The sequence below is a fragment of the Bicyclus anynana genome, chromosome 17, assembly GCF_947172395.1.
Source record: "Bicyclus anynana chromosome 17, ilBicAnyn1.1, whole genome shotgun sequence".
NCBI lineage: Eukaryota > Metazoa > Arthropoda > Insecta > Lepidoptera > Nymphalidae > Bicyclus > Bicyclus anynana.
This window is the reverse complement of record NC_069099.1, coordinates 4,289,725-4,306,407: the sequence shown is the minus strand read 5'-3', so window position 1 is coordinate 4,306,407 and position 16,683 is coordinate 4,289,725. Positions and strand designations below refer to the sequence as shown.

Here is a 16,683-nt window from a genome sequence, read left to right as displayed (position 1 = left end):
ATTAAATGTGACATTTTTTAATAAGTGAACTATAAAGATAAACGCACAAATAACAAAGATATTAGTAATTTTGTTTGAACGCGCATACAAATCTAACGATCATTACATTGCCTATGACGTCATTTTTTCGAGCCATTTTGTATGGGACGTTTTTCAGGGATTCGCGGCAGCGCCGCAAATCTGACCCTTTAAATCCCTGTAACTCCGAAAGTAATGATCGCAGATACCGTGTTCCTTTTACAAAATTGCTTTACTATTAGTATACTCTTAATTTTTATACAATTTAAAAAACTGTCATCATCCCTATTGTGCTTAATACATTACGATATTGGAATTTGTGATTTAAGAGACATTTTGGAAGCAAATGTGTTATAAAATAACTTTATGCAGTTAAAAATCATAGTTATTTTGAAATCACATACAGATCAGTCTTCAAGCTTCAGTTTTATTTAAACAAGGTATGTAATATTTATTTATTATTTATATAAAATATATCTCTCTTTTTAATTTTTTTTAAAAAGAAGTGCGAGTCTGGTTGACGTATTTTGATGCGGAGTTTTCTCCTAATTTGACAATTTCTTCACGAAGTTTGGTAATGTCTCTATGTAAGTAATAGTTTTGTTCTGCTAAATTTTCGGCGTTATTTCTCGCTTCGTTTCGTTTTAATTTAGATAGTGCAATCTCGTATCGCAGCATATCGTTTTCATTTTGCAATGACTTTATTTTGTCAAAGATGTATGACATTTTTTGCATTTAATTATAACACATGCAAAGTTAATGTTTTAGGTAGCTTCCTTTTACATGTTTTTTGATTAGTCTCTGTAAAAAATAATATCGGTTGTTTATTTTACATAGATGTAGGGTAAACATAACATCGGTCCACTTATTGGGGGGTCGCTATACCACTCACACCAGCACATTGGAATCATAACGCGACCAACGCCCATCGGCTCTTCAAACTTCCTAACTCATTGAGATATGTCAATAGTTTTGGTTCTTCTAAGGATCTCCTCATTTCTAATCCAATTATACTTGTAGCTCGTCGCATAGTCTGAGTGACTCTGAGTTATAGCTTGACAAACTCGTTCGTAACACTGCCGATGGTCCGTGCTGGTCGGGAGGCCTGAAGCGATGAATGAAAAACCCACGACTGATGCAACTCACTTCCCCGCACGCACGATTTTACACCCGTCGTTCCCCCCGTCGCCCGCATATTATGGGAGTGTTATCAACGAACTGGCCAAGCTATAGCGACCAAGATTCAATGTGCAATGTAACGATGAATTTGGATTCTTACCGATTTCTTAATGATTCCCTTAAAATATTAGCTTCCTTTTCTACTTCTTTCAACTGCTTCCTTAATTTGCAGTTCTTTTCATACAGTTCGATAGCTCGGGACATTTCTTGGTGTTTTTTTGTGGTAGTTTCATACAACTGATTTATCAATCTCCGGTTTTCTCTACAGGCGCTGCTCAATTTATCTATGAGGGTTAAACTTCGTTGGGTTCGTACGTTTTTGTGTGATTTTACGAACATAACAATACACTTTTTAATTTTTAAATTGAAATTTAAGTTTGCTCAAAATTTAGATTGTTTATTTGACATACCTGTGTCAAAATATGCTTGCTATGTCAGTCAACTGTCAACGCTATACTCATTTGAATTTCTTTTTTATTCTACACAAGCCCTTGACTACAATCTCACCTGATGGTAAGTGATGATGCAATCAAAGATGGAGGCGGGCTAACTTTTTAGGAGGATGAAAATCCACACCTCTTTCGGTTTCTACACGACATCGTACCGGAACGCTAAATCGCTTGGCGGTACGTCTTTGTCGGTATATTTTGAATGCAAAATCAAGGATGTAAGTTCTTTTACTGTATAGTCAACATTAACTCGTGCGCATTAACTCGACACCTGGCTACCAAACACAACCAAACAAAAAGTACACCTATCATTCGAGTCAGGTGTCATGTTAATCTCCACGAGCTCTACCTACGACTATGACCAAAAGTGATATTATTATCTCAGAATACATAAAACACCAGAATCCACGTTTAGGCTTTAGCACACATTGTGTCCAAAAATTGTACCTATATTTCACACAACACGGCATACTCAGTGTTTCTAATCGCTTGTTCGTGAAATTCTACCAAAATAGAGTAATTTTAACGGCTTTATTTCTTTGCGCGTTAACACTTTCTGGAGTTTTCTGTATACTGATATTACCATGGATGTTACCGATGTTAGGTAGTTACCAACATGGTACCAACGACTCGAGGCATCAGTCATGGGGTACCTACTGGTACGGGGTTCTCCTGAGACTCCTGGGTCAAGTTATATAATATTTCTTTTTAGTTCTTAGTATAAATGCTTAAGTAGGGTGTTACGGGTATAGAACTAATGTTGGACGCCAGGAGGGTTTGCGTTTAGTTGTTCTGCAGGCACCCTACCAAGCCTTTCAATAGTGCTAGCTCGGAGCTGACCCTCAGGGATCCGGTTTGTGAATACAATGTGATACAGTTCCCTCGTGCTGAGAAGGCGTTTCAAGAGGCTAAGAACAATAGAAACAACATCATGTTTAATCTAATCGTTACCTACGTATTAAGTAATGCGCGAGTTTTATATTAGTCTAACACTTACCCTTCTCAACACATCCAAAATACACTTTAGACAATTAAAGCAAAACTAAATCACTGACAGTAATTATTCACAAATGTCTGTACACAGTAGTAGCTTTGAAGCGACGACGCCTTACACAATGCAACCGTCTGACCTCAACTCAATCTCTCCACAAAATGGCCGATACAATAATACAATAATTTTAATTAATTGCAAATAACTAATACACGTCATACATATTCCCTATAAATTAAAAAAGACATTTTGACATTTTGGCTAGGGTTCGAACTCACGACCATATTAATTTAGGTCCGACAGTTTACCCACATTGCTGTGCAGTCTTTACTAAGCTATGTGGAAATGTTCTTCGTATTTGAAATATTCCTACTCATTGAGCTGCTATTCATATCAAGGGTAACATATCATTAAGTTCTCGCATGTCGAATTCCCCGTGCTTTCGGAAGCACGATATGCCATCGGTTTCAGCCATAGTGATTACAAACTTAATCATTATCTACTAGCAGACGCCGCGGTTTCACCCGCGTGGTTCCCGTTCCCGTAGGAGTAGGTACAGAGATAAAATATAGCCTATAGCACTCGGGGATAGTGTAGCTTCCTAACAGTGAAAGAATTTCTAAATCGGTTCAGTAGTTCTAGAGCCTATTCAATGCAAATAAACAATCAAATCTTTCCTCTGTATAAATAATACAATATATTAGTATAGATTAACTGAGTCCGTTAACTCACATTGAAGCAGCGTGTTGGGTCAACGCTAGACGCTCTACAGAACACTCGGCTATTACAACTCCGTTAGCCACATGACGCGATGAAGTAACAAATCCGTGAGATAATTGACAATTAGACGGCAAGATTGCGGCACGGCGTACCGCATAACAAAACAAACACTAGTCAGTCAGTCAGTCACTAGACACTAACTCACTAACTCTAACTCACTCGTGTCCCAGTGGCCAGCCCCGCCGCACGCATGTCCCGTGCCGCCGCCTTACTCTGCGCGTGCGCGCTCGCCGCCAATGTCGTGTCTCCCGCGCCTGCGCCGCCTCGACGAACTGATACCAAAGGTAACCTAAAAATATACATAAAACCTATAAATAGCACAATATATTTTTGAACATCTTCAACGAAAGCTGAATAGGCATTTTCTAGGCAAGAGCGCTAACTTAGATCTCAACATTGCTATCAAACAGGCAGTCAAGCAAAGCTCATAATATTCATAAAAAAATATATATTTCTAATCTTGTATAATAGTGAAAGTGACATCTGAAAATCAGTTTGAAAAGTCAGTGATCCTTAGCTAAGCTGCGATAAGTGCATCGCAATAAAGCGGATCACTTAGGATATTGCAATGATTGGCCGTTTGAAGGCCTGCTACCTCCCAAAGCCACCTATGGTAGGAAGCTGACAGACTACTCTTATAAATTGACGAAGTTCCGGCAGTCCTGGTTTAGCATAAAATTTATTTAAGCAAATGTATCGAGACGAAAATGAAAAAAAAAAACGAGCACACGAAAGTTAAAATTTCATAACCCGCGTGTTAGAAATTGACTCGTATATATTACATATTGCCATAAATACCTTTATTTTTTTATTTTGTTGCCTCACGCCTGATGCTAAGCGATAATGCAGCCTATGGCGGAACGCGCTTGCCTAGAAGATGCCTATTTACTCTTGACGTGAAGATATCCATTTTTCAGTACCCAGTAGGTGGTGGGGAAAACGGAAGCTGGTAGAGCATTCCACATCTTTGCAGTGCGTATTAGGAAAGATGAACTAAACCGCTTAGTACGCGTCCGAGGAATAGCTTAGACGACGACGTAGCTACGTAGCATTAATTTAATTTAGTCTAAAATGTAACAAAATTGTCTTAATGCTATATTATTGTTAAAGTTATTTCTAAGAAAATATTATTTTAGTTAAAGTTATTTTTAAGCTTAGTTGCAGATGGACACCAAGGTCAAATCTTTGTGATTTTTGTGGTTGTCCGTTTAATTTACCTTTTTATGTTATGTAATTTATTTTTAATAAAACAAAAAAAAAAAAAAAAAACGTAGCGGTGCAGATCTCTACAATGACCAGCAGTCCTGTGGTAGAACGGCGAAGCTAGCACAAGATCGAATAGTTCCTGAGTGCACTCCCCGAAATATATTTTGTAGAACACCGATAGACAACCTTTCGGCGATGCTCTAGATTTTGAAGTTCTAGAGTTTATTATTGCCTCATTGCCAAGAAAGCCTTCAACTATCTATTAACATTTTTTGAAGTAAATTCTATAAAGTTCACTTAAGGGTAGGAGAGCCCCGTATGGGTTCGAAACTAGTCGGGTATACTCCGACCTAATATCACGTTAGTTTTAGCCGTGTTTTATAATAAATTCTTAGCGTCTATGAATAAACAATGTGCAGGAATGTGAACCAAGCGCGAACCGCAGTAACAGATAAATCTGGTTCAAGTCCCTCCGAGGCATTACGTATATGGATCATTGACACCGAAACACTGGCGCGGCGCCTTTGATCGAGATGACCCACATCCCTCGCATCTCGCGACACATAACACTGTCCCACGTTACGAGGCAGACACCATCTCACACCCTATTTTAAACCTGATGTTCTTATGGGAAATTGATAAAGGTAAATCGCGAAAGTACCTAAACTTTAAAACATTTGTAAACTAATTGTCTGAATCAAATGTTTTAAAATACTTACCTTAAAAACTTCAGTTTTTGAAGAAGAAGAAGAAGAAGAGTTTAATCTGCAAATATATCTGTAAATTAAATCTATACTAATATTATAAATGCGAAAGTAAGTCTGTCTGTCTGTCCGTCTGTTACCTTTTCATGGCCAAACGGCTGAACCGATGGGATACTTTTTGAACCTAAAATAAAAACATAAGGGGGGGGGGGGGTGAAATATGAGTTGAAAGGTTGTATGGGAAGTCTTTCATTATTAGAATTACAGTCTTAAAAATTTGTTAATTAATCATAAAAAAAATACGCAATTTAATGTGATACAAGAATTTTCAAAGTTCAACCCTTAAAGTGGTGAAAAAGGGTTGAAAGTTTACATTTATTTCCACGCGGACGAAATCGGGGGCGTTCGGTAGTATTATATATTTTGATCATATATTTTTGTCAATGTGTTTTGTGACTCCGACATCCGAAACGGGTTATTTGCCGTGAAACTTAATTTCTGCAATGCGCAGAAAGCTGATTCTAGAGATATGATGTATGTATTTTCTGAGATAATAAATTTATTTAAACTATTTTATAGCCCATTTGAAGTTAAGTGAAAAACCAAACCAGTAAAGACATACATTTCGCAGGGTATAACTATGCACTTTCTTCCGTTTATCAATCTGAAGCATGATAAGATCAATCAAAGATGACTGAATGAATGAATAAATGAAGTACACTTTATTGTACCTATACCAAAAAAAAAAGAAAATAACAAGCAAGAAATTAACTTAAACAACTAATGTACAATTGGCGGTCTTATCACTGATGAGCGACAAGAAGCAAATGAACAATTAATCATAAAAGAGAAAATAAATAAAAAGAATAATGATGCCTTTCAATAAGCTTCATGTGCCTGCAATTTCGCCGACTGTGTCATTTTTAGAGCATGGCAGCAATTCTACGTGTTCTATATAAAGTCCTATTTATTCTTATTGTGAATTGCATAGCAAGAAGGTGAAAAAGAATATAGGTCAAGCAATTCAACAGTAGGTAGGTAATTGCTCCATTTATATTTTTGAACGGTAGACACTCAGGCAATGATTTTTATAGTCAATTTCATTTCACTTCATCTGATCACCAGGTCAGTTGATTATATCAGATGTGACCCACTTATTTTTATGTTCTTGTATTATCTCCTGCCCACTGTGAGAACTGAATGGCGTATGAAAGTACCTATTTAGTTATTAGAGGATATGACTAAGAGTTATAGTTTATATTTGAAGCTATGTTATTTTATATTATGGAGGTATTTTACAGAACTTTGCTAAGATAAACTCTAACTATGCATGATATTAGCCTACTAAGAAAAGTACCCGTAGCAGTATTAAGCAAAGACCAGTAAATAATATGAAAAAAATAAGTAACTTGAGTTCGTCAAAATTTTAAATAAATAAATCTAAGCACACAAGGAGTAAGTAATATGAAAGAAAAATGAATTAAATCCTATCAAAGTTTTAAGAAAACAAAGTAAAGCAAACAATCGAGATAAAGTTAAATAAAAACTAACTAGACTTCGACAAAGTTTAAAAAGATAAATGAAAGCAAACAAGGAGACCAGTAAATATTATGAATGAAGAACTAACTAAAGTTCGTCAAAGCTTGAGTAAAGTAAAGCAAACAATGAGACCAGGAAATAATACGAAAGAAGAACTAATTAGAGTTCGACAAAGCAAACAAGGAGAACCAGTTATCAACATGAAAGAAGAGCTAACTAGAGTTCGTCAAAGTTTGTAGTAAAGTAAAGCAAACAAGGAGTACCAGTTAACAATATGAAACAAGAACTAACTAGGGTTCGTCAAAGTTTGTAGTAAAGTGAAGTAAACAAGGAGTACCTACTAGTTAACAATATGAAATAAGAACTAACTATAGCTTGTCAAAGTTTAAATAAATAAATTAAAGCAAACAAAGAGTACCAGTTAACAATGTGAAAGAAGAACTAACTAGAGTTCTGTTAAGTTTGAAATAAATAAAGTAAAGCAAACAAGCAGACCGGCAAATAATATATGACTTTACGTCCAGACGAGATCCGATTCAATTATCTATTTAACTGAGGGTAGGGGGCGATACTGATTTCTTTGTTTCGAGAAATAATCATATGCTTGCCGTCCTGTTGTTGTTTATAAAACGTCAGACTATACAACTTGAGACACTGATTTTAATATTTCAAGATCATCATCAAAAAAAAAGAATAATAAAATATATTTTTGTTATTCTTTTTTTTTATGATGATACCTCATACATGAATTACAAATAATTATTGGTACATACATATGTATTATACATAAAGTTAGGAATTTAGGTAGATATTCCGTTATTTTCTTAATTTTAGGAATTATTTGTAGTTATTATTAAAGGTTTAACCATGGTTAGCTGTGCCATAGATTCTAGTGTTTAGATTCGATACCACATAAAAACTTGTCAGGGTATTAAAGTATAAACCTTCCAAGTTGCAAGTTAGGGTTTTTTTAGATTACTTCACTTAATTCGTTTGCTATCTAGCTAACTTATTGTTAAATTAAAAAAAAAACATAACCATTAACATTATAATGATCAATAAGAACTAGGTCCTATCAACAGGTAACGGTATCAGTAGGACTACAGCTCGAGTAACGTTTAATGGTCTAAGATCCGATATTAAAAATATATACCCTCATCTGTTATTCATTAATGTTTGAAATAAATGATAGATAATGTTCACAGTGACACATTGCAAATAGGTTGCCAAGTTAAATTGCGGCCAAACACATTTTTTATACAAAATCTAGGAAACTATGAACTTGATCAAAGGTAATACAGTTAAATTATGCATAAAATAAGCTTTCATTCGACATATTAGAATACTAAATAACTTATGAAGGTATATAAATAACTGTTTATATCTGGCAACTCCACAGTTGGAGTGTGGAAGCAGACAACCTTTACTTTTTTTATTATTTACAATTATTTTGGGTAGGTATATTTTATTAATAGTGTACGTTTTTAAATTAACCAATGAGGAAGGAGATTAGATAAATTTAAAAAATTAATCATTTAAATCTGTTCGGCTTAATTTAACTATCAATCTGTGTGCAATGTGTCAATGTGAATATTTTTCATCATTTATTTCTTATCCCAATCAAATAACAGATGAGGGTATATATTTCTTATGCCGGACCTCGTACTATAACAACAAGTGATAAATTGTAACACTTTACACTTCCCTACTACGCGTGTCATTATCTCGTCCACGAGCATACTTGTAGGTACGCACGAGCAGTGACCGTTCAAGTGTTTGTTTTTGAGTTTTCGTGTGTTAATTTAGCCGAAAAAAGTTGAGGGTCTGACCCCTAACCCTCGAAATCTCAAAAAGTCAACACTTACTTAGGTATGTATCTAGCACCTAATACCTAAGTAAACGTTAACTTTGGGACTTTAAAGTAATTAAAGGTTTCAAAGGAATAAGTTAATTTTTGATTTTTATAAAATAACGAAAGTTTGACCATATCAGGCTCTTTGACTATTCACGATGAACGAGAGTTTCATCTATACTATAATATAATTTGTGATGTTGTAGAGGGTAGGTAATCTCTGGATCTACTGAACCGATTTTAAAAATTCTCTTACCAATAGAAAGACACAATATTTGCAAGTATCATATGCTATGTTTAATCCCCATTATTCCCATTTGAACGGGAACTACACAGGTGAAACCGGTGGGTATCTGGCAGTACTTAAAACTAAAAAACTGAAGAGTTCGTTAGTTTAAACGCTCATGAACCAAAGTAAACCTGACACCTGAAACCGCTGGTTTTTTTTTATGATGGATAGTCCATTTATCATAAAAGACATAATGCTACGACTAATAGTATTGTAGTGTCAATGAAGAATATGCCAAAAATAAAATTCAATTACTCCCTAAGAGCTTCGATTGAGTACATTTGTAAACGGTTAAAGTTACGCAAAAATCAACACACAACGCAATTGTTTCCCTTCAAAAGTTCTGACATATTTTCTACGCGAACGAAGTCAAAGACGTCCGTAGTTTGAAAATAATGGACGTCGCGACGTCCAAATACGTACACAATTTTCATTACCTTTCTTTTAAAACTGTAAGATTACCAGTTTTTAGACTTCCTGGCAGTACTTACACATAAACTTCTAAAGTTGGAACGTATACGGATATCTAATTCATTCTAGACAACGTACCAGACAGTTCTATGTCTGGACGCTAAGAAAAACATTCTTATTCGATTACACCTATAAATCTATGACGTATCAGCCGTTTTTACTCTGCGCTCTTAAGTGAAAAATAATGGCTTCACACCTACCTACCGGGAAGTCTCGTTTAGAATGTGACATTTGATATGATTTTGCATATTTAATACCTGTGATCTGTTTGTCTTACTTATTGTATTCGTGTTCTTAATTTATGTTTATTATGACAAGTTCGCCCTTGACTGCAATCTCACTTTTACAATGCAGTCTAAGATAGAAGCGGGCTAACTTCAAAGAATACAAGTTTATTCTACGGCTGAAGGTTTCTATGCGGCATCGTTCTGGGGCAATTATATGGCGGAACGTCTTTGCAGGTGACAACTAGCCAGTTATTTTTAATAGTTAAAGAAATTAACATTATCACCTTTTTCCGAAACTCGCGTGGCGAGTATAAGTGTTACAAGTCCCTCGATTACAGGTGGTATTAACATTAATTATTTAATGGTATTAACATTATTATTGTAGACTGGAGGTATCAGATTTTGTTTAAATAAGAGGGTGTTTATGACTTGAGCTCAGTTGTTTGTGAGGCAGCGTAGACATGGCCACGCTGTCAGTCACGTTAATGATTTTGTGCAATATTGTTTATCATAAGTTGTTTAGTTTGGGCATAGAGAACATGTCGGGCAGGAAGGGTGAGTGTTGGCTAGTCGGAAGAGATCCCTTAAACCTACTTTTAAGGTCACAAGTCATGGGACCTACTTGTGTTTCTTCTACCACAATCGCTGTCACTTCTACCCACATAAGCTCCATATCTCCAAGAAGTGAGGTCCCGTAATGAGCCCGTAGGCTAATAATGATAATGATGAGTAGATCTTCTAAATGGGTGACAGGATCAAAATTTGTAGAAGGTTGAAAATACTCAAGTACAGAATGACAAAAACATTGACATTGCAAATCTTCCTAAGTACCAGATAGACGCTCAGACCTGAAATATCTCTCTACTAGTATGTCTTCTAAATCGATGACAGGAGCGAAATCTGTAGCAGGTTTAAAATACTCAACTACAGAATGACAATAACATTGACATAGCAAATCTTTCTGGGTACCAGGAAGACGCCCAGAACTCGTAGGTCTTCTAAATTGGTGACAGGAGCGAAACTTGTAGTAGGTTGTAAACACTCAAGTATAGAATGACAATAACATTGACATTGCAAATCTTCCTTAGTACCAGGAAGACGCCCAGTCCCTTCCTCATTCGTTTGTTGAACTCGCGCGTACTTGCGTTATGTAATAGGATATCAACCTACGTTGTCCTGATTGTATTATTGTCCAGGTAGGTTACGTAATACATTCTTAAATGTTTAACTGGAAGTTTCTGTTTGCTACGGAAACTGACGACGCTTACTGTATCTCCACTTTGAAGTACTACGGCAAGTGGTGTGCATAAAGTTTTTAACTGGGGTATGCGTCACAGAACATGGAAAACGTAACGGTTTAATTGGATTTTTTTGGTATTTGTTGACGGCCTGCGTAGCGCAGTGGTATGCCCGGCTGGTCCGAGTGAGGTTTTCTTAATTGATCCAGGTTATGCTGGTAGGAGGCTTCGTCCGTGGCTAGTTACCATATATATATATCATATAGGCAAAGACGTACCGTCAAGCGATGTAGCGTTCCAGTACGATGTCTTGTAGAAACCGAAAGGGGTGTGGATTTTTATCCTACTCCTTCTTAAATATTGTATTATGTAATAATAACCAGTGCACAGTAAAACCAACTGTGGTTTGTGTTGCACTATGGTTAGACTTAATTGAAATGTGTTCTTTATAGAATAATAAATAAATAAAATAAAAAATAAAATAAGCTAGCCCGATAGAAGATTTAATTTCATCTGTGATTACAGGTTTGTCTGTGTAGGTACCATTATGGATAAAAGTGATAGACGTGTGTTCGTTAAATACACATTAAACATAAAACATTAATTTTTTTATTGATTATAGCTTAGAAAATTCGTTCGTAACACTCGCGATGGTCCGTGCGGGCCGGGGAGCGTGTAACGATGAATGAAAAACCCACGACTGATGCACCTCACATTCCCGCATGCTCGATTTCATACCCGCAGTCTTTCCCCCCGTCGCCCGCATATCGTTGGAGTGTCATCAACGAACTTGCCAAACTATAAAATCTAATATTTTAAATATTGGATAGACGCAGGCGTTACTTTGCTTTGGTTTATTTATTTTACTATTATCCGCGAAAAGTCGACGAATCCATGTGACAACGTCACCCAGGTCCGACAAAATACTCTCTACGTACGTTTCCCGAAAACGGAGCATCCTCAGGAGATGTTAACTCTACAACGTGCAATTGCAAAAGTATTTTCTCGGACTTGGGTGACGTTGTCGCGTGGGTTCGTCGGCTTTTCGCGGATGATAGCAAAATAAATTAATCATTATATAATCTAATATTTTGTTAATTGTTACAGATTTACAGAACATGGCGCAGGAGAGATCGATAGTGATACGAAGGGTGCCGAAGGCTTATGCGTATCCGTTCAGTTTGTGGCCGCTGCCGAAATATCCTCCTCTCCAAGGTAATTTTAAAATATTTGAAGATAGATGTATAGTGTATAGTCTGCCATGTCTTAACCCATATTCGGCCTACTGCTCGAGTCTCCTCTCAGAATGAGAAGGGTTAGGTCAATAGTCCACCACCCTGGCTCAATGCAGATTGGCAGACTTCACACACGCAGAGAATTAAGAACTTTCTCTGGTATGCATGTCTCCTCACGAAGTTTTTCCTTCACCGTTTGAGACACGTGGTATTTAATTTCTTAAACTGTACTAAACTGAAAAGTTGGATGTGCATGCTCTGGACGGGATTCGAACCGAGTTCGAGTACAACTCTAGGTTGTACGTGTATACCAAGGCATTCCAATTGCGCCAGATCCATTCATTATCTTTATTTATAAAGGAAAATACACATTATAAAAATAAAACAATAGACTTATTACTAGTAAGTTACTACTAAGTTTACATGTATTATAAGTATATACTTTGTGTAAATCAAGAAAATTAATAAAATGGAAGTTGAAAAGCATGAATCGTGTCGCAACTTCCATCGCTCTTCCATCAATATGAAATTTTACACCATTCAAAATTTTATTGAAAATTTACAAAACTTTTTAATGATAGAAAAAAAATTGATTTAGATAGATAATAAAAACAAATAGTATAGTGTAGTAAGTTAAGTGGATATTTTTAAATTATTATGTCATTTGTTACAGCGGAACCTCAGTATGAATACTTGTACAACGGCAAAACGTTTAAGAAAATCAGAGTGGACGACTATAACAGATGAAAAATATTTTTTTTAGGATCTTTGCACATGGCGATATTTACAAAAAATGCAGTAGCTTAATCATACACTATACCATACGTGGAGCCCGTGACATATTAGTCAGATGAGGCCCCAGAATAATAGTGATTTGGTTTTTAACACGCTTATACTAGCTTCAGTTATAACTATGTATGTAAGAAAATCTCGGAATCTTAATTTGATCCACTTCCCGGTTTTCGATTAGGATGAAATTTTGCTCTGAGTTCTGATGACAATACAAATGACTAATTTAGAAACGTCATTACAAATCCAATATGTCGGCCTCCCCAAGATGGCGGATTGGCTGATTGACCTCCATGATATGGATATCAAATGAAAGGGCTTGCTGTCAGGAATTAGAAAATTAGTGCATGCTAAAAGCGTGTTTTTTAGTTTTTTAAACTATTATATTATTTGATTGTTAGATTACTTCTGAGCTTTCGGCCTCTAGGGCCGGGGGCATGTCTAGTCAGAGAATTGTGGAATTTTGTTAGTCCTGCCAATCTAAATAGTTAGTTTGGTTGGCGTAACCCAGGAAGTTACGGCATTGAATCTATGTAGCATAAATGTAAAACTCTTGTAAAGTATTCGTGACTAGTGTATTCCTTCTGCTTTCGATTCTTCAATGGTCTTAAACAGAGCTGTCTAAACTTCGGCCCATATGCGTCTCACATGTTAAATGCAAAATGTCTTCGGTCTACCTTTAGCCCTCATTCTCACGAGAGTTTTCATAACGGACGTTAAAGAAGCGTTCAGCCGTCTGGAATCAACTATAATAATTGCTAATTTAAGCATTATTTATTAGTTAGTATATCGCCATGTGCAAACATTACCTGGAGTGTGGTTCAGAATTAGATATAGTCATAGGTATTTTAATTAAAATAAGTGTATTTTACGTACTTTTGCATTTTGAATGTTATATCCAAAGGTTTAAATCACTAGATACGACAGAATACGCTGTATAGTCATCGATCTTTGTCTTTATTTACTAGCAGTCGCGGTTTAACCCGCATACTCTCCGTTTCAGTGATAAAATATAGCCTATGTTACTCGCTGATAATGTAGCTTTCTATTGGTGAAAGAATTTTTGAATTCGGTTCAGTAGTTTCAGAGCATATGCAATGCAAACAAACAATCAAAGCTTTCCTCTTTAAAACATTAGCTAGTTTAAAAATAAACCTATGCAACATCGATTGTGTTGTTAGGAAAGCTGTAGTGTATTTACTGAATTAAACTTTTGGAAATTATAATTTGGTAATCAATTACCTATTTGAAAACGACGAAACATGATCTTATTAGTGTAATTTTTTATTTTTATGTTTAGCTTAAGTTGTGGTTTTGATTAAAATTAAGATTTTGTACATCGTTTTTTATTTACCTACCTTCACCAATGATATTAAATCCTGCTAGATGTGTTACTTGCAAATGTAAAGTGAGGCGCCCAAAAGAGGAAATTTATAGTCAACTCAATGTTAGTTGTGGTCAACAACGAACGTTATTAAAACAAATAATACCTAAATATCGTACAATGTCGAAGTGTAAAAACTATATATACATAAATATATGTATAATGAAATTAAAAACAAAATGTGCATGTGTGCGCTCAGTGTTGTAGCCTATTATTACCTACTAGCTGACGCCGCGCGGTTTTACCCGCGTGGTTCCCGTTCCCGTAGTAATACGGGTATAATATATAGCCTATAGCCAACACTGAAAGAATTTTTCAAATCGGACCAGTAGTTCCTGAGATTAGCGCGTTCAAACAAACAAACAAACTCTTCAGCTTTATGTTATTAGAATAGATTCGGATCACTTTTACAGTGATTTTGTAGGAACGTAACCGATCTATAGTATAAAATTATAATTGTCCTATACAATATATACCAATTAAGTACAATATAATTTAAGATATATTCCTATATAGATCTGTAAAACCTGCAACATTTGCAGGTCCGTGTAATCCATATACCTAGATAATAGGTAGATATTAATTTCATTTTAATAGCTGAAGCTTTGAAAATATTTGTTACCAAGTTAAAATTAAACATGAAACCCCCGAAGGTGAAATTCAGTAGAATAATGACTTTTATGCCAGATATTCTTTCCATCATAATAGAAAAGTTTAATTGGTGTTGCAATATGTGTACCAAATAAAATATGCGTACCAAAGCAAATTATTTTCTTTGATCTAGCTTATCGATCAAAGAAAATAATTTGCTTACTGGCTATCGAATGAAATAAACCGCATCGAAATCGGTCCATCCGTTTGAGAGTACGATGATAGGCACACATACATTGACAACAAACTTCTAACACTCTTATTTTTGCGTCGGCGGTAAAATGGAGGAAATCAGTAGGTACGAGCAAAACTTTATTATTTAGTTTGATAATTAACTACAGAAATAAACTTGAATTTAGAACATGTTGCATCACGATATTAAATAATATACTTGGGTATTATTAAAAAAAAAACAATACAAGTGCAGTGGTGCTCTGTCTTCCTTGTGTTAAGCAGTTTATTTTTATTTCACTGTTCACACGTTATTGTGAGAATCGTAATAGAAAATGAGCATGAGCATGGGAATCATATTGTTATTGTTTATTAGTATGTAAGGTACTAAAACTATTCACAGAATATTATCAAGCTTTTAAAACAGTGCCATCTATTGACGCTACGTGGAACTTCTAGTTCCACTTTCCCCCACTGCAAGCGCTGTTGTCTACGGGCGTAGAGTATATTGATTACGCGTGCGTTATGCACTTTATCTCAGCTCACAGCATCTTCGTAAATATTGTCGAAAGGAATGCGCCAAAATGAAGTTAACCTGTGTCGTGGGATTGATATTTAGCATATTTAGGAGTTGTTATGGTGAGTGATAATAATTAATTAATTATTTTTTCTGATTCGTAGTACTATGTTAAAATGCATGAGATAAAATTTATATATGGATGGTTGATGGAAGGATAATCTGCGCTTTACGTGACACAATTACTTAAAAATAAGTGCGTTTTTTACCAAAATATTCTTACATAGATATTTATATAAATTATTATAAACACGCTTCTTTCCCGCAGGGGCATAGACCTTCACCCTTCCACTAAGCTACGTTCCTTGCTTATCGTACTTGCTTCTTCCCTTCTTATTTATCTTTTCATACAAGTTCGTTGGTAACTCTTGGAGTTGGTAACCTAAAAATTGTGTTTGATTACAATATTAGAATGGTGTGTCATATTATAAATGAAATAGCAAAATTCCAAATAGTTGACCGTATTAACGCCATAAGTTATAAAAATGTGGGTAGATATAGAGTTTCACCAAAATGGTAGTACTGTTTTTTTCTAAGCTTATTATGAAGCAAAAGGGTCGCTATTGTTACATTTTATTTCAATTAAGAAACATAGTAGATATTCTAAAATCTAAATTCAATGTCTATTCATTTTACAGTTAGTTTCTTTGAACATTTGTTTCGTTACATTTACGCACCTAAAAAAAATATTTAAAAAATCGAATTAATTTCAGACGACAAGAAAACAGAAAGCTACATTATCAATACGTGTTATTTTATTCACAATTGAAACTATGCGAAACCGCGGAGGGTACTCTCGTATTTTCATAAAATACATTAATTGATTATGCCAACAAAAAGGAATCGATACTTCTAAAATTGTCTTGTTTAAAAATAAATTTTCTAGACAAAAGCGAACAAATTTTGAACAACATATTGTTGTAACGTGATCAA

The 16,683-nt window shown here is 35.2% G+C and overlaps 1 protein-coding gene across 4 annotated transcripts in view; it reads left to right on the top strand.

Annotated features, from left to right (window-relative positions):
- Window positions 1–3,547: 3,547 nt before the first annotated feature.
- LOC112044681 (acetylcholine receptor subunit beta-like 2) overlaps window positions 3,548–16,683 on the top strand; it is a 78,194-nt gene continuing 65,058 nt past the window's right edge. For 2 of the 4 annotated variants that reach the window (XM_024080601.2, XM_052886454.1), the window contains exon 1: window positions 15,679–15,812. In XM_024080601.2, coding sequence (XP_023936369.1) covers window positions 15,758–15,812 — 55 coding nt within the window. In that variant the 5' untranslated portion in view covers window positions 15,679–15,757. Of the gene's footprint in view, window positions 3,702–12,050; window positions 12,159–15,678; window positions 15,813–16,683 lie in introns of those variants that run through there. The other 2 variants (XM_052886455.1, XM_024080600.2) reach the window with 2 other exon arrangements.